Source organism: Coregonus lavaretus (genome assembly GCF_964263955.1).
Source record: "Coregonus lavaretus genome assembly, chromosome: 32".
In the NCBI taxonomy this organism is placed as follows: Eukaryota; Metazoa; Chordata; class Actinopteri; order Salmoniformes; family Salmonidae; genus Coregonus; species Coregonus lavaretus.
This window is the reverse complement of record NC_140019.1, coordinates 7,513,847-7,540,640: the sequence shown is the minus strand read 5'-3', so window position 1 is coordinate 7,540,640 and position 26,794 is coordinate 7,513,847. Positions and strand designations below refer to the sequence as shown.

At 44.5% G+C, this 26,794-nt stretch overlaps 2 protein-coding genes across 3 annotated transcripts in view; one reads left to right on the top strand and one right to left on the bottom strand.

Annotated features, from left to right (window-relative positions):
- The window catches only part of LOC311107953 (protein FAM13B-like), a 72,161-nt gene extending 66,086 nt beyond the window's left edge, over nt 1–6,075 (top strand). For both annotated transcript variants that reach the window (XM_084150580.1, XM_084150579.1), the window contains one exon: nt 3,586–6,075. In XM_084150580.1, coding sequence (XP_084006706.1) covers nt 3,586–3,709 — 124 coding nt within the window. In that variant the 3' untranslated portion in view covers nt 3,710–6,075. The remainder of the gene's footprint in view (nt 1–3,585) is intronic.
- A 2,983-nt stretch (nt 6,076–9,058) lies between these two features.
- The window catches only part of LOC311107802 (kelch-like protein 3), a 31,704-nt gene continuing 13,968 nt past the window's right edge, over nt 9,059–26,794 (bottom strand). Inside the window, exons 10-15 of the mRNA XM_084150354.1 lie at nt 21,763–21,960; nt 21,253–21,354; nt 20,872–21,000; nt 11,966–12,106; nt 11,719–11,862; nt 9,059–11,607 (exon numbers count right to left, since the gene is read on the bottom strand). Coding sequence (XP_084006480.1) covers nt 11,579–11,607; nt 11,719–11,862; nt 11,966–12,106; nt 20,872–21,000; nt 21,253–21,354; nt 21,763–21,960 — 743 coding nt within the window. The 3' untranslated portion in view covers nt 9,059–11,578. The remainder of the gene's footprint in view (nt 11,608–11,718; nt 11,863–11,965; nt 12,107–20,871; nt 21,001–21,252; nt 21,355–21,762; nt 21,961–26,794) is intronic.

The following is a 26,794-nucleotide window of genomic DNA, read 5'->3' as shown; positions in this document are numbered from 1 at the left end:
AAAGCAGTGCGATTAAAAACAACAACACAGAGTTACATATGGGGTAAAACAAAACATAAAGTCAAAAATACAACAGAAAATATATATACAGTGTGTGCAAATGTAGCAAGTTATGGAGGTAAGGCAATAAATAGGCCATAGTGCTAAATAATTACAATTAGTATTAACACTGGAATGATAGATGTTCAAGAGATGATGTGCAAATAGAGATACTGGGGTGCAAATTAGCAAAATAAATAACAATATGGGGATGAGGTAGTTGGGTGAGCTAATTTCAGATGGACTGTGTACAGGTGCAGTGATCGGTAAGGTGCTCTGACAACTGATGCTTAAAGTTAGTGAGGGAGATAAGTGTCTCCAGCTTCAGAGATTTTTGCAGTTCGTTCCAGTCATTGGCAGCAGAGAACTGGAAGGAATGGCGGCCAAAGGAGGTGTTTGCTTTGGGGATGACCAGTGAGATATACCTGCTGGAGCGCATACTACGGGTGGGTTTTGCTATGGTGACCAATGAGCTAAGATAAGGAGGGGATTTGCCTAGCAGTGATTTATAGATGGCCTGGAGCCAGTGGGTTTGGCGACGAATATGTAGTGAGGACCAGCCAACAAGAGTGTACAGGTCACAGTGGTGGGTGGTATATGGGGCTTTGGTGACAAAACGGATGGCACTGTGATAGACTACATTCAATTTGCTGAGTAGAGTGTTGGAGGCTATTTTGTAAATGACATCGCCGAAGTCAAGGATCGGTAGGATAGTCAGTTTTACGAGGGCATGTTTGGCAGCATGAGTGAAGGAGGCTTTGTTGTGAAATAGGAAGCCGATTCTAGATTTAACTTTGGATTGGATATGCTTAATGTGAGTCTGGAAGGAGAGTTTACAGTCTAACCAGACACCTAGGTATTTGTAGTTGTCCACATACTCTAGGTCAGACCCGTCGAGAGTAGTGATTTTAGGCGTGTGCCAGCAGCGTTCGATTGAAGAGCATGCATTTAGTTTTACTTGTGTTTAAGAGCAGTTGGAGGCTACGGAAGGAGTGTTGTATGGCATTGAAGCTCATTTGGAGGTTTGTTAACACAGTGTCCAATGAAGGGCCAGATGTATACAAAATGGTGTCGTCTGCGTAGAGGTGGATCTGAGAATCACTGGCAGCAAGAGCGACGACATTGATATACACAGAGAAAAGAGTCAGCCCAAGAATTGAACCCTGTGGCACCCCCATAGAGACTGCCATCGGTCCAGACAACAGGCCCTCCGATTTGACACATTGAACTCTATCTGAGAAGTAGTTGGTGAACCAGGCGAGGCAGTCATTTGAGAAACCAAGGCTATTTAGTCTGGCAATAAGAATCCGGTGGTTGACAGTCGAAAGCCTTGGCCAGGTCGATGAAGACGGCTGCACATTATCGATCGCGGTTATAATATTGGACCTTGAGCGTGGCTGAGGTGCACCAACGACCAGCTTGGAAACCGGATTGCATAGCGGAGAAGGTACGGTGGGATTCGAAATGGTCGGTGATCTGTTTATTAACTTGGCTTTCAAAAACTTTTGAAAGGCAGGGCAGGATGGATATAGGTCTGTAACAGTTTGGATCTAGAGTGTCACCCCCTTTGAAGAGGGGGATGACCGCGGCAGCTTTCCAATCTTTGGGGATTTCAGACGTTACGAAAGAGAGGTTGAACAGGCTAGTAATAGGGGTTGCGACAATTTCGGCGGCTAAGTTTAGAAAGAAAGGGTCCAGATTGTCTAGCCCAGATGATTTGTAGGGGTCCAGATTTTGCAGCTCTTTCAGAACATCAGCTGTCTGAATTTGTGTGAAGGAGAAGCGGGGGGGGGGGCATGGACAAGTTGCAGCGGAGGGTGCGGAGCTGGTGACCGGGGTAGTGGTAGCCAGGTGGAAAGCATGGCCAGCCGTAGCAAAATGCTTGTTGAAATTCTCGATTATTGTAGATTTATCGGTGGTGATAGTGTTTCCTAGCCTCAGTGCAGTGGGCAGCTGGGAGGTGCTTTTATTCTCCATGGACTTAACAGTGTCCCAAAACTTTTTGGAGTTAGTGCTACAGGATGCACATTTCTGTTTGAAAAGCTAGCCTTTACTTTCCTAACTGCTTGTGTATATTGGTTCCTAACTTCCCTGAAAAGTTGCATATCGCGGGGGCTATTCGATGCTAATGCAGTACGCCACATGATGTTTTTGTGCTGGTCAAGGGCAGTCAAGTCTGAGGAGAACCATGGGCTATATCTGTTCTTAGTTCTGAATTTTTTGAATGGGGCATGCTTATTTAAGATTGAGAGGAAAGTACTTTTAAACAACAACCAGGCATCCTCTACTGACGGAATGAGATCGATATCCATCCAGGATACCTGGGCCAGGTCAATTAGGAAGGCCTGCTCGCTAAAGTGTTTTAAGGAGCATTTGACAGTGATGAGGGGTGGTCGTTTGACCGCGGACCCGTTACGGACGCAGGCAATAAGGCAGTGATCGCTGAGATCCTGGTTGAAGACAGCGGAGGTGTATTTAGAGGGTAAGTTAGTCAGGATGATATCTATAAGGGTGCCCATGTTTACGGATTTAGGGTTGTACCTGGTAGGTTCCTTGATAATTTGTGTGAGATTGAGGGCATCTAGTTTGGATTGTAGGATGGCCGGGGTGTTAAGCATATCCCAGTTTAGGTCACCAAGCAGTACGAACTCTGAGGATAGATGGGGGGCAATCAATTCACATATGGTGTCCAGGGCACAGCTGGGGGCTGAGGGGGGTCTGTAGCAAGCGGCAACAATGAGAGACTTATTTCTGGAAAGGTGGAATTTTAGAAGTAGGACCTCAAACTGTTTGGGCACAGACCTGGATAGTATGATATAGCTCTGCAGGCTATCTCTACAGTAGATTGCAACTCCACCCCCTTTGGCAGTTCTATCTAGACGGAAAATGTTCTAGTTGGGGATGGAAATGTCTGAATTTTTGGTGGCCTTCCTAAGCCAGGATTCAGACACTGCTTGAAACAAAGGAGCTATTTGAGGCAGTTTGAGAGAGACTTGGGGCTTTACAGTGAAATTGTATAATAAGAACTAACTGGAACAGCAATAGGCAAGGCATATTGACATGGGAGAGAGGCATAAAGCAATCACAGGTGTTAATCGAGAGAGCTAAGACAGCAACTGGTAATGGCGATGAAAGTTTGGGCTGAGGCTAAACAGATAAACAGGACAGGGTACCGTGTAAAGGAACAGTCCAGTGAACAGCAATATGTGAGTCCGAGAGCAGTTCGAATTGGTGCTACAGCACAGGCTAGCAGGAAGCACGGTTGTTGTTTGCGTGTGTTAGCGGGCCGGGGCTAGCAGATGGATCTTCGTGGTCGTCGCAACGGGAAGCCTGTTGAAACCACAGACGATTACGTCGGCAGACCAGTCGTGACGGATCGGCGGGGCTCCGTGTCGACTCTAGGAGGTCTTAGAGTGGTCTTAGACAGGAGCCCTGTCTGATCCTAACTTATTTACAGCTGCATGTTTATGATTGTGCACCCTTGGGATGCAGTAAACGGCCACATATCCAACTGGTGTCTCAGACCTTCTCACTCTCCCTCTACAGGAACGTCCAGAAGGAGGACAGGCTCCCAATGATGGACGAATACAAAGAGTATAAACGGATCAAAGCCAAACTGCGTCTGCTGGAGGTGCTCATCAGCAAGCAGGACTCCTCCAAGTCCATCTAGAGAGAGCGACCATCCTGCTTCCGTCCCTTCATCCCACCTGACACAGAGGGTCACCCGCATCACCCCAGGCCTACATGTCACCCCTACATGGCCCATACCCCTCCCCATCCCTTATCAACCATCCCCCTACCCGCACCCCTGAGGGAAGGCATGGCAGCCACCATATCTCACTGCTGTCTCACCACCACAACCCATCTGTTTCTACCACCCCCAGCTCATGTACAGGTGAGGTGTCCTCACTGGGGACTCTGAGGGAGAAGTCACATCTTCATTCCACCAGTCAAGACTCAACACACACCTTTTTACTTCTTTCTGTGAGTTTCATTCGGAGGAATTCCCCCTTCCTCATTAGTTTTGTTTTTGTTGTAGCTTTTTTTTTTCATGAACTTTTCACGTACCGTAGTTTCTCATACTGAGAAATCATATTGGAGAGGAGAGGACAGGAGCTTGTGTTTTGTAGCGCATTTTAGTCACCTGGCCACCAGTTTAGATGTAACAAACTGAACTCTCCCTCCCTTGGAGCGAGGAGACTGGTCATCCTATTTCAGACATTCAGACTTGCATGGATTCAGTTAACGAACTCGATCTTCAACACTGGGATGCTTTTATGTCGTCTGAGTGCGAGTTTTTGGGAGAAAAAAAAGTATTTACTGTGTATGTATTCTTGTAAATCAATATGTACACAAATGTTTTTATGTTACAGTATGTTATTTTCCTTGAATGAAGAGTAATTCCTTCTTGGGTTTGAAAAGAAACTTACTGTGTTAGTATGTTATGCTATTCCCAATTGTTCTATTATTACACATTTGCCACTATGGAAACTGAGTGAGTTTTATCAGTTGGGACTGGTTGTGCTGTTCTTTTGTCTTTGTTGTTTTTATATTTGGATCATCAGTCATCACTGAAAGGAGTTTGGCACACACCAGGTGGGCAGGACAGCCAGTTAGGTGAATCACTTGGTGTTCCTGTACCTTAACCGTCTCCGTTTTCTGGCAATAAAGCTAGACGGCTTGACTTCTTTGCTGTTATTTTTTTTTTATACGCGTTAAAGTTCAGTTGCAGAGTGGATCTTTGTGCGAAGTGTCCTGGATGGGGTGTTAGATTAAAGCTAAGGTCGTTTCAACTACATCAGTATTATGCTAAATACAGCATATTGCAATGTTAGGGCGTGATGGATGGTTTGTAGCCCTGTTAGATGGTGTTGGACTTCAACCTACAGTCAGTGACCACCACCTTTTAGTATGGCAGACAGACGCTCCCTATCACTCCCAGGTGCCCAGTTATACAACCAGGTGTGTTGACCAACACCCTACTGCACACAGCCAGTATTTAACCCCCAGTGTTGTGTGTGTGTGGCTGATGGACAGTGGTCAGGCGGACGGACAGGCTTCTTGAGGACAGCCATAAATAACATATCACCATTTGGCTGCCAGTCAGTCTAGAGGTCCAGTCAGCCCTGTGCCCAGGTTAAGATGACAAACGGTCCTCATGTCCTAATCCCCTTTTAGTCACTGGGGAATGTGAACACCAGCTAAAAGAGTTCTCATGCATCCCATATCCAGTGTGAGGTAAACTCGGCGTCCTCGTTTAAGGTTTCACTTATTACGCAGGACGGTGTCTCTGACGGGAAGTTCCCATAGCGAGTCGAGAACAGGATCAGCTGACTTCCTGGCTTTTAACGACTTGTGCCACAACATCTAGCTACTGTATGTTGTTGCACCAAAAGTTCAATGTGTCCTTGGTTAGCTATCACTGACCCACTGCAAATGAGCTACATTCCTTCAATCTAGAGTCACACAATGTCAGGCTATTGCTATACATGTTTTCTCTGGTGCTGCGGTCTCTCTCTCGCTGGGTGTTGGTGGAGTCTATTTTTCATTATGGGATATGTCCCATAGTGAGCCAGAGTGTTTGGCCAGGCAATGTAGAGCCAGGTCATTGTCAGGTCCAGGGGAGTTGTCTGACCACAGGGCTCTGAGAAGGCTTTACCACGGCCAAGCAGAACCAACAGCACCTTGACCCCTGACATCAATAAGTTGACCCTTGACATAAATTGTCTGTCTCTAGAGCCTGAAAGCTCTTCTGGGCTTCATTATAAAGGTCCCATGCAACAACAACAGAGTCAAAGTGATGCATGTTTGGAATGACACTGAGGTGTGTCTGGTCTGTCGGCGTCATGCCTCCTCGGCGTGCTGTCTGCCACTCCTTAGAGGTCATCGATCCTAACCTTTGACCCCTAGCTAAACTAGCAGTCAGCATCACATCACTATCCTTCAGAAGCTCTCTGGACTTGACAAGACCAAGCAGGAGCTTTAGAGAGGAGCAGCAACCCTTCATATGTTTAGTTGACTAGTTCTAGTCCTGGCAATAAAATACAAAAAAACATTTGAGATATGTTGTAGACTAAATGTCTATGCACATTAGGGTGGGGAGGGGAATTAGTGCTGTTTGCTTGTTGTTGGGAATGGGAAGGCACCACCAGTGGCACTAACTGTAAGGATCTGCATCTGCTTCAGGAGGTGGAATAATGGAAGACATTGTCAGTCAGACCAACACACCCAGAATATAGGGAATCTAATTTTGCCTGAAGGATGTTTGCGCTGAACCAAGAGTTTTGCCTTGGTCCCTCACTGGGTCAAAACCAAGTCATGTAACCTTTGTTTGAGTTGGCAGGGTGTGGTGTATGTATGGGTGGACAGTGTGGGGAGGTTCTAGAAGTTATTTGCACAGCATTCTGAGAATGCAGCCCTTGTTTTGTTTGTCAATTTGTACCTTGTTTTAGAAGCACTACTTATATCTGAAGGATGAATGTCAGAATTTGTTAAATTATTTCTAACACATTTGGCCCCTCGTTTCACTTTCTGTGATGTTCAAACTTGATAATGTGTTCTTTTTTTATTACCATTATTTTGTATTTAAAAAAAATTAACCTCTCACTAATACATTTATACAGTGTAGTACCTCTGTATTGGCTAAGAATCTGCTATGTTTTTGTTTTGTAGAAGCTAGTCTCAGTAGTTGGCTTGCATGGCAAAGATTTGTATTGTTTCTATTTTTGTGCCATGAAGATGAAGCAATAAATTAGCATCAATGGAATGTGGGGCCTTGTTAACCCAGTATGTGTATTTTCTGAGTATATGGCTGATTAATGTTTAATCTATTAATGGGACTAACTTGGTCTGCTGTTTTCTACCTTGCAGGCCAACCCATGAATCTGTCACTTGACTAACTGCTGTGAGAGTTCCAACGCAACTCAGTTTTCTGTCTGCTTAAACCAGCATTTTTACCACTTTTGTTGTCAGCATAATGTTTTTTGGGGCACTGCTTTAACCAAATGAGAACAGATTATCAATGTGGTGACAATGATGGAGGTATATTTGGACTTAACATTCCGATTTGTATTATTTTAAAAGGAAAAAAAATTGAAATTGGTCGATGGATTTGTAATTTCCATGTCAAATTCCAAGGGCTTTTTTACTCTTATTATTTTGTGTTGTGCCTGCAACAAGTGGTAAAAATAATGTGAAGCCCACCGGCTATAAGGATGTACACTGACCCTGTTCATAGCCCCATGCCATCCCACGCATGTTTGTTTTTATGGCCCATGGAGCCGGTGGCAGGTTGCGTCAACTGACTAGCTGATCAGCCACTGGCTCCCAGAGCCTCCCCTAGCTATATGTGGAGCTGTGTTTTACATCTATATATGTATCTATAAATGCTTTTGTGAATGCGTGTTTTCCTTCATTTACACATAAAGTACTATCAGTAATAACGTATATTAAAATGATGAAAAAATAAATAAAAATAAAGATTGTAATTTACATGCCTCATGCTGAAGTTGTCTTCAAACTGATGGGAAAGGTTACTTTAACCAGATGCACAATTTAAATACAAATACATAAGCTATATTGATGTCAAAATATACTGCACCATATATAGCCCAGTATGCATGCAATAACTAGCTAGGTGGTTTGCAGTGTGTTGAGTCAGGTGAATGCCATTAAGAGCAGGAATGTGTTTTCATGGAGGACAGAGATGGTTGTGAGAGCGGGCTGACCATGACCCGGCAGAATAAGAGTGGAAAAACTGAGTCTGCAAAGAACAGAGGTCAGCACGTGAGGCAGCAGTTGGAACAAACCCAAACAGTGATATATTACACCCTATACACATAAAAATCCATCTCCATGGGCCCCTGAATTGCCATAGCACATGTTGATCAGCAGACCATCTTTAGGCTTAATTACATGCCTTTTTAACAAGATTTAGTGAATGATCAATGTATCCCTGAGCCCCAAAAAAAACATATTTCATTACCTGGCTTTTACACACTTCTAGAATGAGGATGGCCATGTTTTTTTAAATGTGTTACTGCTGCCCTCTAGTGTTCACAGCCAACACTAACACTTAGGTAACACCACACTTTATGAAGACCAGCTTTGGTAACGCTTGAAGATGCCCTCCAGGATCTTAAGCACAACAAATTCGTAACATACGAATTGCAAAAATAAAACATGATGTAGTACACAAAAAATGGGGACCACTTTTGGCTCGTGAGCACCACTTTCAAAACAAAATTATGAAGTTATATGAATGTTTGAGAGGGCCTCTTTAATTTGGAGAGTGCCTAGATGGTCAATAGCTGCAGCGTATTCATTAGCTCTTGCAACGAAAACTGTTTACCATTTAAGAACCAAACGGAAGCAAACAGAGCAAATGGAACGAAACAGGGAGGGACTTAGCTGAATTTGTCCAATAGAAATTAGTTTTCCATTTGGAGTAAACGGTTTCTGTTGTAAACGTTTTGCAACAGACAAAACATTTTGCAACAGAATTGACGTAATGAATACACCCCAGCTCAAACTACCAAGTGCAACAGTTAACCCTAACCCAAGTTTCATGTCCTCAACCCTAACCCTAACTTCATGTCCACACAGGATGTCAACCCTGACCCTACACTTAGCCATAACCCTAACATCATTTCCACACCCCAGCTCAACGCTCCCTGACCCTAATTTATTATATTTCCACACTATGGGGTTGAAGTAACACTGAAATTGTGTAAATGATAATAATGCCCTTTTTGTGTAAGAGCTGGTTTTTTTTAAATGCCTGGAATTTCAGCCTGTTCAGGTGGGATGGAACTTTTGGCCCACATCATGACATCACAATGTGATCTGATTATAATAGAACAATGACTGTTCATCTGGGTAAGAGGGTTGGTTCTAGACCATCCTCTCAGCCAATCAGGGCTGTGTATGTAAATATCTTCACATTTGTTTCCCAACACCCACACAATCAGACTGAGCATTTTATTTGAGTTATTTTAATTAAACAGTGATTTATTAGATATACAGTGATGATTTAAAAATACAATTACAAAGACTGCATGGATGCTTTAACCCTAACCCTAGTAAGTATATTGATCGCTGTGGGAATGGAACACACAATTTGTGTTGCAACTTGCTAGTGTGCCATGCTCTTTTAATGGTTACATTGTTGAATTATATATATCATTTAAAAAATGACACATCCATAAAAATGTTTTAATTCATAGATATTTATTCAATTATATATAAAATGATCATACTAATGCACACAGTCCCTACTACAGTCATGTGTTAATGTTCAGCGCAGTTAGACAATGATTCAAGGCCACACTTCCCCCACTTAAAATGAAAGGCCATTTTTGTCAGTCATAAACTGAGCAGCTGAAGACATGAGGACTGTCAAGCGGAATGGAGGGTTTTGGACACCCATGGTCTGTAGATCCAAGCTGGTGTCCTTAAGCTGTCTCAGTGCAGATCCCTGAGTGGTCCAGCTCTGACATCTGACCTCTGCCTGTACCTCTCCAGAGGGACCCTGTGACTCAGCTGTGAGAGGTTAAGAAGGATGCAGTCTGGGATTGTCAGTGATATGTGGATAGCTAGTAGAAATGTTTTGTGTTTTACCATTACCACCAATGGAGAGATTAGCCCTCCATCCTGTATGACAAGTGGCCTGAAATGTAATGTACAAGGCCACGAACATGGCTGCTAATGGCATTCCCTGACAACAACAGATGCCATCCTCATACACTCCCAGTCTGAGTCACACATACATCTCCTCTCATCCTTACAATGGTGTCTCACAGTCAGCTGCATAGTCCAAGTTAATTAAAAAGCCGGGTTAGGTTCTATGTTATGATGAGAGGCGGATGTTCTATACATTATTATGATCAATGTACCCACTGTAACCATGTATCCAAATGGAACCACTTCTTGAACATACGAGAAGGAAAATGCTCAAAGGGATTCTAGGTGGCCATGGTATACACAACAATGCTCATTACAAATGCTATTTACTATCATTTAATATCCACAATAGAAGAAACGTTAGAAAATATTTCACCGACCTTGATATAATATACATCATATTATACAAGTTGCCTATGTCCTGCATATTTCAACATCGCTCTGGAATGGCTAAGTACAACCATAGTAAACCTAAATAGAATCATTTCAATCAGAAATACCAGAATCTCAGAACAAAATAACAATATAGGCTAGGAGTAGAAAGAGACAGTAGGGGTCAATTCCATTTCAAGTCGAGATTCATTGAAAAGTGCCTTAGTTTTAATCTAATTTCAAATGTCCAATTCATTAATTGAATTTCAATTCACTTCCTGAATTGATGAGAGCTGAAATTAAATTCAACCCAACCCTGGTAAAAGATGTGTTGAGCTTGGAATAACGTTAACCAGAATTATTGTGCCTGATGCAGAAGTTGAAAAGTAGTCTTTTGGTCATGTTACAGGAAATTAGCTTTATACAAAACCAAAAAGTGCTAATGCATTAATTCTTTGACATGATGTCCATTGTCTAATGTTTTTGCATCAATTTGGCACGTCTCGTTAAGATACAAAGGTTTGCAAACAAACACTCGGATACAGTATGAGAGTGCATTATGGCACATCAAGTAAGCCAAGTCAAGACTGACAGCATATTGGTTATCACTTTACAATTATGTATCTACAGTGCATTTAAAAACACCACATTAACATGGTCCCCCATTGCAGCCAATTCCAATATGAGAAAAAAACATGATCGATTCAAAATTGGAAATTGTATGCATTTGAGGCATGTGGCTCCTGGTGAATGCTGGTCCAGGTTGGTCCTCCAGTCTGTCTGTTGAATTCCTCCAACAATTATCTCAGGTGGTATTTAAAGGGAGGACCCACTCAGGCTGCAGACAGTGAGAGAGCCTGTGGGTTTCACCTTGGTAGTGTAGTGACCATAGCCTCAGTCCTGCAGTCCATCCATGGCTGATTGACTGACCTGATGATCATCAGTGCATTTCTACATCAGTAATACCACATGGCATAGCCAGAGCCCCATGGTTGGTTTGAGAGGCCTCTGTTGGCCACAGTGTAGTTTCCTAGGCCAATCAACAACCTTCTTCTTGGTCAAAGCTCATTTTAGTCTATCCCTTTAAAAAAGGCCAGTTTATTCTCCCTCTCTGTTCAGTTGGAAAGGAGTCTGAGGAGAGTGTGGCCCTCCTAATACTAATATAGCTAAATGGCCCCCTATGAGTCTGTAGGACAACAGTCCCCCTCTAGCCCAACACGTTGGCAGCCAGTCTTAAGACACTCTGCTCCAGGCAGCATTGTTGAGTCTTGGGGTCACTTTGACCATGGAAGCCAATGTTCCCCCCCCCTCTTTCTCCCTCTCCTCCTCTCTCTCTATGGCAGCCCAGACCCATGCTCAGAGCCACCTGTCAGGCTAGTGTTACTCCGAGGAGTTGACTGTGAAATCAGACGTCTGTGTGTGCGTCAGAGTGGCTCCCTTTGGCTGCTGCCTGTGGCTGTGGGGTCCTGCAATCGGGGGCTGATAGTCATAAAGGCTTGTCTATGACAGATACACCTGTAGGGGAGATAGCAGAGGACTTCATTCTTCAGACCAGAAGGTCCCGAGTTTGGCTGCATAGACAAGCATTTGAAAGGGGGTATGAAAGGTCAAAAGGTGAAAGGTTACCTGCATAGCTTCGGCCATTGCTCATGTTGGTGGGGATGAGGCTCCACTTGTCTGTGGCAGGGTTGTAATACTCCACTGAGGAGAGGTTACAGGAGCCGTCATCTCCTCCGATCACATACAGCAGTCCGTTTATGGCACATACTCCTGCACCAACACAGGGGGGAGAGGTTTGAGACACACACACACTATGCCCACATTTTCTGCATCTCATGGTCTCTAGAGTGTCTATGTGTGTTAGGCTAATTACCGGCATTCCTCCGACACATGTTCATGTCGCACACTTGTTTCCAGGTGTTACTAGGGGGATCGTACACCTCCACACTCTTCCTCACCAGGGGCCCGTCGTGGCCCCCCGCCGCATACAGCTGCCCGCTCAGCACCCCAACACCTACAAACACACCACACACAAACGTCTGGTTATATCTCTTCACACAAACACATATACTTGCACATGCTACAGATGTTTACCAGCCATAACTGTAGTCCATTAATAACCCCAAGGTGGAGCTAAGTAACAGTTCCAGTAATTATCTCTATAGCAGTAATCTAATTTCAGTGCTCATTCGGTTTAGATCGCTGTATGCTAGGGTTGGGTGATGTTAACCTTTGTCCTATCGTGATTATGTACCCATAAAACATTGTGATGTACGATGCTATCGCCCCTATAGCGTGAAATCGAATGCAACTGGACGAATCATGCGAAGTGCTGGCAATGGCAAATCTTTTCTAACATTCCTTTCTGGTGGAGGAGAAGAACAGAGGTGTGTGTGTGTGTATGTGTGTGTCTCGCACATGATGGAGCAGTGACTATCTGATAAGGTACAGGCTGCCTTACCATAGTGAGCTAGGTTATAGGCCTCCATCATGGGCTGGATAGAAGTAGTCTACCTGGATAATAATTGCTTTATTTGCCTCGTAAAATAATAGAGCTGTGATTGATAATAGCCTATGCCTAGGCTATAAACTTTCATTCTTGTTACTCTTGAAAGCCACAACAACTTTAGGTTTTCAACCTCGCATGGAGGGTTTTTCCCGGCCCGCATGGATCATTTCTTTCTTAATAAGCTTAAACTTTAAATTCGTATTTTCTATAGGCTATTGATATCGTTTAGTCCCCTGGCTGTTTTTAGGCTATTCAAATAACTTTTAACCGTTAGATGTATTGTTTGATCGGGAGAAAACCATGCATAAAACGATGAAGTGTAGCCTTCTATGGAGGACTAAAAGTGCCACAATTAAATAAATAAATACACCATTAAATAATTACTTAAATGTGTCATTAATTAATTCAAATTAGAATTAAATACATAAATGTGTTATTAAATGTGTCATTAATTAATTCAAATACCGATTCATTTTATGTAAAATACATATATAATAATTTCACTATTTACATTTACATTTCATGGTCCTGCGTTGGAGTGCTTCCTGAATTACTTAAAACTGTCAAACTGACCCATCAAAAGTTGGTAGGCGGAACCTAACGCCTGATTGGTTACCCTCTGCATCAAGCCAAGACAAATCAATTCCGGATAATGTCAGCAGGTCCTGCTTCTACATCCTCTGCTAAGTTTAAAATGTCTCTAACCAACTCCCTGGAAAGTTCACGGAGATCCTCCATTGTCTCTATCCAGGTTGGCCTACTCTACTTCAGACCAAAGCAATGGATCAGACTAGATTCGCGTTAGCCCCGCCCACTGACTTTGATGGGTCAGTTTGACAGTTTTAAGTAATTCATGAATCACTGCAATGCAGGATCATGAAATGTAAATGTAAATAGTGAAATAATTATATATGTATTTTACATAAAATGAATCGGTATTTGAATTAATTAATGATACATTTAATTACACATTTATGTATTTAATTCTAATTTGAATTAATTAATGACACATTTAAGTAATTATTTAATGGTGTATTTATTTATTTAATTGTGGCACTTTTAGTCCTCCATAGCCTTCAGTCATATTCATAGCTTATCGAATTGAGAGAGAAGGGAATATAGGCTACGTTTTTCTTTAAACAGCTAGTCAATATAGTTAAGGAGTGTCCGTTATAAAAAATACTATAAATTAAAATATTTAGGCTATAGCCTAATACCCACGACATCAAACTATGAAATAACACATATGGAATCCTGTAGTAACCAAAAAAGTGTTAAGCAAATCAAAATAGATTTTATATTTGAGATTCTTCAAATAGCCACCCTTTGAATTGATCACAGCTTTGCACACTCTTGGCATTCTCTCAACCAGCTTCATGAGGTAGTCACCTGGAATTCATTTCAATTAACAGGTGTGCCTTCTTAAAAGTTAATTTGTGGAATTTCTTTCCTTCTTAATGCGTTTGAGCCAATCAGTTGTGTTGTGACAAGGTAGGGGTGGTATACAGAAGATAGCCCTATTTGGTAAAAGGCCAAGTCCATATTATGGCAAGAACAGCACAAGTAAGCAAAGAGAAACGACAGTCCATCATTACTTTAAGACATCAAGGCCAGTCAATCCGGAAAATTTCAAGAACTTTGAACGTTTCTTCAAGTGCAGTTGCAAAAACCATCAAGCGCTATGATGAAACTGGCTCTCATGAGGACCAACACAGGAATGGAAGACCCAGAGTGACCTCTGCTGCAGAGGATAAGTTCATTAGTGTTACCAGCCTCAGAAATTGCAGCCCAAATAAATGCTTCACAGAGTTAAAGTAACAGACACACCTCAACATCAACTGTTCAGAGGAGACTGTGTGAATCAGGCCTTCATGGTCGAATTAATGCAAAGAAACCACTACTAAAGGACACCAATAAGAAGACACGACCTGCTTGGGCCAAGAAACACGAGCAATGGACATTAGACCGGTGGAAATGTGTCCTTTGGTCTGGAGTCCAAATTGGAGATTTTTGGTTCCAACCGCCGTGTCTTTGTGAGACGCGGTGTGGGTGAACGGATGATCTTCGCATGTGTATTTCCCACCGTAAAGCATGGAGGAGGTGGTGTTATGGTGTGGGGGTGTCTGTGATTTATTTAAAATTCAAGGCACACTTAACCAGCATGGCTACCACAGCATTCTACAGCGATACGCCATCCCATCTGGTTTGGGCTTAGTGGGACTACCATTTGTTTTTCAACAGGACAATGACCCAACACACCTCCAGGCTGTGTAAGGGCTATTTTACCAAGAAGGAGAGTGATGGAGTGCTGCATCAGATGACCTGGCCTCCACAATTCCCTGACCTCAACCCAATTGAGATGGTTTGGGAGTCGGACCGCAGAGTGAAGGAAAAGCAGCCAACAAGTGCTCAGCATATGTGGGAACTCCTTCAAGATTGTTGGAAAAACATTCCAGGTGAAGCTGGTTGAGAGAATGCCAAGAATGTGCAAAGCTGTCATCAAGGCAAAGGGTGGCTATTTGAAGAATCTCAAATATAAAATATATATATAAAAGAAAAACCCTTGAATGAGTAGGCCATATCACAGACTGGCCAATAAAAAGAAAAGATTAAGGGCAGTCTGAGATATGGCTTTTTCTTTGCAACTCTGCCTAGAAGGCCAGCAACCCTGAGTCGCCTCTTCACTGTTGACGTTGAGACTGGTGTTTTGCGGGTACTATTTAATGAAGCTGCCAGTTGAGGACCTGTGAGGCGTCTGTTTCTCAAACTAGACACTAATGTATTTGTCCTCTTGCTCAGTTGTGCACCGGGGCCTCCCACTCCTCTTTCTATTCTGGTTAGAGCCAGTTTGCGCTGATCTGTGAAGGGACTAGTACACAGCATTGTACGAGATCTTCAGTTTCTTGGCAATTTCTCGCATGGAATAGCCTTCATTTCTCAGAACAAGAATAGACTGATGAGTTTCAGAAGAAAATTATTTGTTTCTGGCCATTTTGAGCCTGTAATCGAACCCACAATTGCTGATGCTCCAGATACTCAACTAGTCTCAAGAAGGCCAGTTTTATTGCTTCTTTAATCAGCCCAACAATTTTCAGCTGTGCGAACATTATTGCAAAAGGGTTTTCTAATGATCAATTAGCCTTTTAAAATGATAAACTTGGATTAGCAAACACAACGTGCCATTGGAACACAGGACTGATGGTTGCTGATAATGGGCCTCTGTACGCCTATATAGATATTCCATTAAAAATCTGCCGTTTCCAGCTACAATAGCCATTTACAACATTAACAATGTCTACACTGTATTTCTGATCAATTTGATGTTATTTTAATGGACAGAAAAAATACTTTTCTTTCGAAAACAAGGACATTTCTAAGTGACCCCAAACTTTTGAACGGTAGTATATATACAGTGGGGAGAACAAGTATTTGATACACTGCCGATTTTGCAGGTTTTCCTACTTACAAAGCATGTAGAGGTCTGTAATTTTTATCATTAGGTACACTTCAACTGTGAGAGACGGAATCTACAACAAAAATCCAGAAAATCACATTGTATGATATTTAAGTAATTAATTTGCATTTTATTGCATGACATAAGTATTTGATCACCTACCAACCAGTAAGAATTCCGTCTCTCACAGCCCTGTTAGTTTTTCTTTAAGAAGCCCTCCTGTTCTCCACTCATTACCTGTATTAACTGCACCTGTTTGAACTCGTTACCTGTATAAAAGACACCTGTCCACACACTCAATCAAACAGACTCCAACCTCTCCACAATTGCCAAGACCAGAGAGCTGTGTAAGGACATCAGGGATAAAATTGTAGACCTGCACAAGGCTGGGATGGGCTACAGGACAATAGGCAAGCAGCTTGGTGAGAAGGCAACAACTGTTGGCGCAATTATTAGAAAATGGAAGAAGTTCAAGATGATGGTCAATCACCCTCGGTCTGGGGCTCCATGCAAGATCTCACCTTGTGGGGCATCAATGATCATGAGGAAGGTGAGGGATCAGCCCAGAACTACACGGCAGGACCTGGTCAATGACCTGAAGAGAGCTGGGACCACAGTCTCAAAGAAAACCATTAGTAACACACTACGCCGTCATGGATTAAAATCCTGCAGCGCACGCAAGGTCCCCCTGCTCAAGCCAGCGCATGTCCAGGCCCGTCTGAAGTTTGCCAATGACCATCTGGATGATCCAGAGGAGGAATGAGAGAAGTTCATGTGGTCTGATGAGACAAAAATAGAGCTTTTTGGTCTAAACTCCACTCGCCGTGTTTGGAGGAAGAAGAAGGATGAGTACAACCCCAAGAACACCATCCCAACCGTGAAGCATGGAGGTGGAAACATCATTCTTTGGGGATGCTTTTCTGCAAAGGGGACAGGACGACTGCACCGTATTGAGGGGAGGATGGATGGGGCCATGTATCGCGAGATCTTGGCCAACAACCTCCTTCCCTCAGTAAGAGCATTGAAGATGGGTCGTGGCTGGATCTTCCAGCATGACAACGACCCGAAACACACAGCCAGGGCAACTAAGGAGTGGCTCCGTAAGAAGCATCTCAAGGTCCTGGAGTGGCCTAGCCAGTCTCCAGACCTGAACCCAATAAAAATCTTTGGAGGGAGCTGAAAGTCCGTATTGCCCAGCGACAGCCCCGAAATCTGAAGAATCTGGAGAAGGTATGGAGGAGTGGGCCAAAATCCCTGCTGCAGTGTGTGCAAACCTGGTCAAGACATACAGGAAACGTATGATCTCTGTAATTGCAAACAAAGGTTTCTGTACCAAATATTAAGTTCTGCTATTCTGATGTATCAAATACTTATGTCATGCAATAAAATGCAAATTAATTACTTAAAAATCATACAATGTGATTTTCTGGATGAAGTGTACCTATGATAAAAATTACAGACCTCTACATGCTTTCTAAGTAGGAAAACCTGCAAAATAGGCAGTGTATCAAATACTTGTTCTCCCCTCTGTATATATATACAGTGGGGAAAAAAAGTATTTAGTCAGCCACCAATTGTGCAAGTTCTCCCACTTAAAAAGATGAGAGAAGCCTGTAATTTTCATCATACAGTGGGGGAAAAAAGTATTTAGTCAGCCACCAATTGTGCAAGTTCTCCCACTTAAAAAGATGAGAGAGGCCTGTAATTTTCATCATAGGTACACGTCAACTATGACAGACAAATTGAGGAAAAAAATCCAGAAAATCACATTGTAGGATTTTTTATGAATTTATTTGCAAATTATGGTGGAAAATAAGTATTTGGTCACCTACAAACAAGCAAGATTTCTGGCTCTCACAGACCTGTAACTTCTTCTTTAAGAGGCTCCTCTGTCCTCCACTCGTTACCTATATTAATGGCACCTGTTTGAACTTGTTATCAGTATAAAAGACACCTGTCCACAACCTCAAACAGTCACACTCCAAACTCCACTATGGCCAAGACCAAAGAGCTGTCAAAGGACACCAGAAACAAAATTGTAGACCTGCACCAGGCTGGGAAGACTGAATCTGCAATAGGTAAGCAGCTTGGTTTGAAGAAATCAACTGTGGGAGCAATTATTAGGAAATGGAAGACATACAAGACCACTGATAATCTCCCTCGATCTGGGGCTCCACGCAAGATCTCACCCCGTGGGGTCAAAATGATCACAAGAACGGTGAGCAAAAATCCCAGAACCACACAGGGGGACCTAGTGAATGACCTGCAGAGAGCTGGGACCAAAGTAACAAAGCCTACCATCAGAAACACACTACGCCGCCAGGGACTCAAATCCTGCAGTGCGAGACGTGTCCCCCTGCTTAAGCCAGTACATGTCCAGGCCCATCTGAAGTTTGCTAGAGTGCATTTGGATGATCCAGAAGAGGATTGGGAGAATGTCATATGGTCAGATGAAACCAAAATATAACTTTTTGGTAAAAACTCAACTCGTCGTGTTTGGAGGACAAAGAATGCTGAGTTGCATCCAAAGAACACCATACCTACTGTGAAGCATGGGGGTGGAAACATCATGCTTTGGGGCTGTTTTTCTGCAAAGGGACCAGGACGACTGATCCGTGTAAAGGAAAGAATGAATGGGGCCATGTATCGTGAGATTTTGAGTGAAAACCTCCTTCCATCAGCAAGGGCATTGAAGATGAAACGTGGCTGGGTCTTTCAGCATGACAATGATCCCAAACACACCGCCCGGGCAACGAAGGAGTGGCTTCGTAAGAAGCATTTCATGGTTCTGGAGTGGCCTAGCCAGTCTCCAGATCTCAACCCCATAGAAAATCTTTGGAGGGAGTTGAAAGTCCGTGTTGCCCAGCGACAGCCCCAAAACATCACTGCTCTAGAGGAGATCTGCATGGAGGAATGGGCCAAAATACCAGCAACAGTGTGTGAAAACCTTGTGAAGATTTACAGAAAACGTTTGACCTGTGTCATTGCCAACAAAGGGTATATAACAAAGTATTGAGAAACTTTTGTTATTGACCAAATACTTATTTTCCACCATAATTTGCAAATAAATTCATTAAAAATCATACAATGTGATTTTCTGGATTTTTTTTTCTCATTTTGTCTGTCATAGTTGACTTGTACATATGATGAAAATTACAGGCCTCTCTCATCTTTTTAAGTGGGAGAACTTGCACAATTGGTGGCTGACTAAATACTTTTTTTCCCCACTGTATATATATATATATATATATATATATATATATATATAAATACAAATCTCCAATTTGGACTCCAGACCAAAGGACAAATTGTTCGTGTTACTTGGCCCAAGTAGGTCTCTTCTTCTTATTGGTGTCCTTTATACAGTACCAATCAAAAGTTTGGACACACCCACTCATTCAAGGGTTTTTCTTTTTGTAGAATAATAGTGAAGACATCAAAACTATGAAATAACACATATGGAATCATGTAGTAACCAAAAAGGTGTGTTGGGTCATTGTCCTGTTGAAAAACGAATGATAGTCCCACTAAGCACAAACCAGATCATCCGTTCACCTACTCTGCGTCTCACAAAGACACGGCGGTTGGAACCAAAAATCTCAAATTTGGACTCCAGACCAAAGGACACATTTCCACCGGTCTAATGTCCATTGCTCGTGTTTCTTGGACCAAGCAAGTCTCTTCTTATTATTGGTGTCCTTTAGTAGTGGTTTCTTTGCAGTAATTCGACCACGAAGGCCTGATTCACGCAGTCTCCTCTGAACAGTTTATGTTGAGGTGTGTCTGTTACTTGAACTCTGTGTAGCATTTATTTGGGCTGCAATTTCTGAGGCTGGTAACTCTAATGAACTTATCCTCTGCAGCACAGGTAACTCTGGGTCTTCCTTTCCTGTGGCGGTCCTCATGAGAGCCAGTTTCATCATAGCGCTTTATGGTTTTTGCAACTGCACTTTAAGAAACTTTCAAAGCTCTTGAAATTTTCCGGATTGACTGACCTTCATGTCTTAAAGTAATGATGGACTGTCGTTTCTCTTTGCTTATTTGAGCTGTTCTTGCCATAATATGGACTTGGCCTTCTACCAAATATGTCTATCTTCTGTATACCACCCTACCTTGTCACAGCACAACTGATTGGCTCAAACGCATTAAGAAGGAGAGAAATTCAACAAATTAACTTTTAAGAAGGCACACCTGTTAATTGAAATGCATTCCAGGTGACTACCTCATGAAGCTGGTTGAGAGAATGCCAAGAGTGTGCAACGCTGTCATCAAGGCAAAGGGTGGCTATTTGAAGAATCTCAAATATAAAATATATTTTGATTTGTTTAACACTTTTTTGGTTACTACATGATTGTGTTATTTCATAGTTTTGATGTCTTCACTATTATTCTACACTGTAGAAAATATAAAAAAATATATATATATTTTCTTTAACTATACCACGTATCGTACAGCTCCATTACACATGCCATAGATTCCCTGGACTTAAAGCCACAACACTCCCATGGCTTATGTTTTCTCTGTGGACACTGACGGTGTGAGTGTAGCACAGGAGGTTGGTGGCACCTTAATTGGGGAGGATGGCCTCATGGTAATGGCTTGAGCGAAATTGTATCAAATACATCAAAACACATGGTTTCCATGTGTTTGATGTCATTCCATTTGCTCTGTTCCGGCCATTATTCTGAGCTGCCTCCTGTGGAGTGTTGAGTGTATGTAGGCCACTGATCGGTGGCAGTGCATGCTTCTCGAGACAGAAGCTACTGTTGTGTCTGTGAGGAGGACAAGAGAGGGTTGTTGATGCTGAGGTCTGTACCTGCTCCGCTGCGTCTGGTGCTCATGTCAGCCATGTAGCCCCACTGGTTACTGACTGGGTTGTACTCCTCCACCGTGCTGAGACACTGGCGCGACGCCCCGTCGTAGCCACCCACCGCATACAGCTTCCCTGTACAACACAACACACACCCACTGAAGAATACAACGAGGAACACGTACAAAGAGATGCTGAATGTACACCCACAGCCAGAAACACAACACCCCCACTGATAAATACACAAGCACAGATACACACAGAAGCTCTTTATTGACACTGAAGCACTCACACACACACTGATATACTGTAGATAGACAAAATTAGAAGCTCACAAATAGCACTGTTGACACACACACACACACACACACACAGTTCTTCTCTTACCGTCCACCACTCCCACTCCGACACTGCTGCGTCTCGTGTTCATGGGAGCAACAAACATCCACTCATTGGTCTTGTAGTTGTAGGCCTCCACTGACGACAGGCCTGAGATGGAAGGATGGAAAACGGAGAGGAGAAACAGGAAGCGTTTCAACAAAGCAGCTCTAATATACCTTCTGAAAGCAGGGCACAACACTCAAATCAAATCAAATCCAATGAGGCCCAACACTAATGGTCTCTCCTCTCTGCTCCAGTGTATCAGTATAATCAGATGCGGTCGGGGTGACCACCACTGTGTCTAACAACACAATCTAGACATTCTTTCTGGAGGCACTACTGCTCCCTGCTCCATTTAGTCACACTGTAACATGCTCCGCTGCCCCTTAAAAGCCTACTGGAACACTTAGAAAACACACTCACTGAGCAGTGGTGACAAAGATTTTAGCTCTGGGGGGAGGGGAGAAGGAGAAGGGAGGGGATAAGAGGGGGGGGGGGGGGGGTAAGAATGGGTACCTGTGCTCCCGTCGAAGCCCCCCACGGCGTAGAGCATGTCCCCCAGTACGGCCGACCCAAGGGTGCTGCGTCGCTCTTGCATGCTGGGAACTGTAGTCCACTGGTCCCTCACCCCGTCGTACACATCCACCGTCCTGACTCGCAACGAGCCGTTGAAGCCTCCCACCGCGTACACCCTCCCTGCCATGAACACCACACCTGAGAGAGAGAGAGACAGAGGGAGAAGGAGAGAGCGATAGGCAGGGGAAAGAGATTTATGCCAATGAGTGCACACATTAAAGCAGGCCTATTCAACTGGCGGCCCGCGGGCCAGATCTAGCCTGTTTATCAATTTAGAATGGCCCTTTGATCAATTCTGAACATGAATCAAAAGAATCAGAGAAATAAAAGGCCATATTTAGTGCCAAAAAGAGCCCTAGTTCAATATTCTCCAAATGGGAGAATCTGTTATGCAGCACTATATTGGATCACTCCAACATGGTATCCTTCCGCTCGGCAGGATCCATTACGAGTAAGAATTTCAGATTAGTCCCGTGTACCGGGTAGTGCTGCGGCTGACCCCCTTAAATAGCTGCTGCCGCACTACACCCACCTCTTCCTTTTCTCGGCTCATTCCAGAGAGGATTCGCTTGATAAGAGCTCATGTTAGAGTGTATACCCACAGCTATTCAATAGCTTGGAGCAGCTAGCTAAGCTAGCCTCTCCACCTGGGTGCTCTGCTGTCCCCCCACTCGGTTGGGCTTGTGCCATCTCGTTTGGGTTTTGTCCTTCTATATAATTACTTGTGACAGTGTACCAACCTGGGCGATACTCGGTTTGGTCGACCAGTATTGCGGCGCTGAGGGTTTGTCCTAGTTTTCTGTGACTTGTCTGTCCACCGGAACCCTCCCGGTTGAGCCTTCGGGCTCGGGGACTCCCGCAAGATCGTGAGTCTGTGTATGTTTCGCTCTGGCGGGCTTGCATTTCTCTCCGGAGAGTGAGTCACGTGTCGCTAGGTGCACCACACTTCTCTCACAGGCGCAGCCATCTTGCCTAGACTCGTGTGTTCCACGGTGAACGAGCTATGCAGTAGCTAGCTTAACGAGCATTCTAAAATTTATTAAAACTGTTTTTTCCCCCTCATCAAGCTACACAGAATACCCCATAATGACAAAGCAAAAACAGGTTTTTAGAAATGTTTGCAAATCTATAAAAAATTCTAAACTGAAATATCACATTTACATAAGTATTCAGACCCTTTACTCAGTACTTTGTTGAAGCACTTTTGGCAGCGATTACAGCCTCGAGTCTTATTGGGTATGACGCTACAAGCTTGGCACACCTGTATTTGGGGAGTTCTCCCATTCTTCTCTGCAGACCCTCTTAAGCTCTGTCAGGTTGGATGGGGAGCATCGCTGCACAGCTATTTTCAGGTCTCTCCAGAAATGTTCGATCGGGTTCATGTCCGGGCTCTGGCTGGGCCACTCAAGGACATTCAGAGACTGGTCCCGAAGCCACTCCTGCGTTGTCTTGGCTGTGTGCTTAGGGTTGTTGTCCTGTTGGAAGGTGAACCTACACCCCAGTCTGAGGTCCTGAGCGCTCTGGAGCAGGTTTTCATCAAGGATCTCTCTGTACTTTGCTTCGTTCATTTTTCCCCTCGATCCTGACTAGTCTCCCAGTCCCTGCCGCTGAAGAATATCCCCACAGCATGATGCTGCCACCACCATGCTTCACCGTAGGGATGGTGCCAGGTTTCCTCCAGACGTGACACTTGGCATTCAGGCCAAAGAGCTCAATCTTGGTTTCATCAGACCAGAGAATCTTGTTTCTCATGGTCTGAGAGTCCTTTAAGTGCCTTTTGGAAAACTCCAAGCAGGCTGTCATGTGCCGTTTACTGAGGAGTGGCTTCCGTCTGGCCACTCTACCATAAAGGCCTGATTGGTGGAGTGCTGTAGGGATGGTTGTCCTTCTGGAAGGTTCTCCCATCTCCACAGAGGAACTCTGGCGCTCTGTCAGAGTGACCATCGGGCTTGGTCACCTCCCTGACCAAGGCCCTTCTCCCCCAATTGCTCAGTTTGGCCGGGCGGCCAGCTCTAGGAAGAGTCTCTAAATTCTAAAAACCTGTTTTCGCGTTGTCATTATGGGATATTGTGTGTAGATTGATGAGGCAAAAAAATTATTTCATCAATTTTAGAATAAGGCTGTAATGTAACAAAATGTGGAAAAGGAGAAGGTGTCTGAATACTTTCCAATGCACTGTATAAGCAAAGGTCGAGCTAACGTGTGTGTGAGTTCACGTGCTCTGGCCCTCCTCCCACGATCAGGCAGTTCACACCCCGTTCACGTCTCCTCTCCTTCAGATAGTCTCATACACTAAGGCTGGTACTGTAGGTCTGTAGTATCTGACTATTACAGTATTGCAAAGTGTATACTATAGACACATTGTAATATCACACTGTTGGCTTCACTTTCACAGAGAAACTACATAACTATTATGGTGTTTCATTGTCAGAGATGCAGGGTACCCCTGCCTACGGGGGATGCACACTCTGCCTGCATGACCTGTCTTGGGTTAGATCACGCACGGAGAGCGATTAGAGAACCCAATAGTTGTTTGGCCTCCGCCACCTTTGGAGAACGCGTGCGCTTAGCACGCCTGGAAGGGATGAGAGCCACAGTACAGTCCTCCCCATCTGATGACCATATTCCCCCCTCTGGGGTGATGCGTCGTCGCGGCAGCACCCTTTCGGCCTCTTTGGGGGCCCCCCTCCAAACTTAGTATGGCTGAGGAGTTGATCCGCCTCGAATGTCAGGCGAAAAGCCTGCGGGAGGAAGTGGACGCTTTACGGGGGGATGATGACGGCGACCACGCCCTCTCTCTCCACGCTGGAGATGAGTTGGGTGACAGTGCTTCAGCGCCATCTGTAGCTGGGAGCACCGTTACGGAGGCAACCCTGGTGGTGACAGACACAACATGGGAGCTTTTAGCGAGAGTGGCTACCACCCTTGATATCAAGCTGGAAGAAGCACCATCTGAGCAGCTCCTTATCCCCATCTGCCCCAAGTTCGCTTTGGCTCTCCATTAGGAGCAAGATGGAAGGTCGATTCGATTGCGACAACCAGACCAGGCCGTGGACTCTCCTAATGGATGCAGAGTCCTTGGGGCTAGACCACTATTTGGTGATGGATGACATGGTGGCTGCCATGATCCTCCCTGACAAGGAGACCATTGGCAAGGTGCCTCGCCTCAAACCAGGACCTGAAAGAGTAAGCGAACAGCTGCAAAGCACTTTCGGCGCCTCATAAATGCGGCTATGATGCTGCAATCCTACCTCGCCCTGCTGGTCCCTCGCCTCCCAGGGGGTCGTGACGAGCTTAAGGAGGCCACAGAGGTGTCAAGGCTGCTCACGACGCTCCAGACAGACATGGTAGGTTCCAACGGCAAGGCTTTGGCTTCAGGCTGGCACAGTCTAAACTGCCACCGCCAGTTCAGAAAACATTCTTGGAGCTCCCCTTCACGGCAGGTTCCACCTTTGGGCCAGGGGTCAACAACATCATCCAGCAGACTATAAAACTGCGCAAAAACAGAGAGACTTTGCAGGAGTTCTTGACAACGCCCTACCGCCGCCGCCCCTCGGAAGAGCTGGAAGACAGGGCAGGATGTCCCGAGGGCGTTCCAGCAACGTCTTGGCCACCCTCCTCCCCGCCGAGACAGCAGGGGCAGGGAAATGGGAACCGGCGTTTTACACCCCGACAGCACAAGGGCAGGCATCGTGACCACCCTTACAAGCATCGGCACGCGGCTAAGAAGGATGGGCCCTGGCAGCCCTTCTGAGTTGCTGGCGGTCGGCCTCGGCCGTCTCTCCCAGGCCCAAAGGGCAAACTGGGAGAGGCAGGTGGAGTCTCCCTGGGTACTGGGCACAGTCCTGAGGGGATACAAACTCCAGTTCTAATGCCTACAGCCCTCCTACAGGGGCATCTGGGTCACCTCGTGGCAGATGGGGTGAGGAAGGAGGCGCTCCGGTTGGAGATAGTCTCGCTCCTGAGCAAGGACGCAATCAGGAAGATAGAGCCGCTAGAACGGTTAAGTGGGTTCTACTCCACGTATTTCATAGTTCCGAAAAAGGACGGCAGCTTTCGGCCGATCCTGGACCTGCGCAGCCTCAACAAATGTTTAAAGGAGCTCAAGTTCAAGATGCTCTCGCTAGCGCGGGTGTTGCAGGCAGTCTCGAGCAGCCAATGGTTCACCACGCTTGACCTGAAGGATGCGTACTGTCGTGGAAATTCTACACAGGGGCACTCGAAGTCAATCTTAAATGAATCATTGTTTATTAACAGCATGCTGGAGAGGTCACAGTCAAACTTAGATGCATAAAGTACTAGTCTGAAGTGAGCTCTACCAGGGCAGTCCCATTAGTTCTGTTATATACTGCAGACAAGTTATATTTGCATGATTTAGCTTATTCATCATTCATAATTCATTCATCATTAACGTTTGCTTCATTCATGTGACCGACCAATACTGGTTCATACATGTTACAGACCAATACCTCACAAGGCTTCTTCTCTCTAAGATGAGACCTTGAAACTGAGATATCTTTCATTCTCAAAACAAGGGTCTAGGCGTACTGCTAAATTGCAGATACTGATAGTGAGGATTCGTTCAATTAGTCACTTACATGAACACAGAAATTGGTTATTAGAAAAGCACAAACATAGATCACAGAAATTGGTAATTAGAAAAGCACAAACATACAATTTTCCATCGATGGTTCAACTCTCATCTACACCAGAGACAACACAGACATCGTCAGCTATCGGTGACAAATGCATGAGTGAGGACTCTGATGAAATGGCACTCTCACTCCTTCCTGTTGGAGGGAGTGATACTGAACAGAGCACTGCAGGGAGCTAGTGTGCGCCGATGCCTCGCTAGCAGGTTGGGGGGGGGGGGGCAATGTTCAGAGGCATGGCAGCGAGCCGATGCTGGAGCCCCCCATGAAGTGGCAAGTACATCAATGTGCTGGAGCTCAGGGCGGTTCGCCTGGCACTC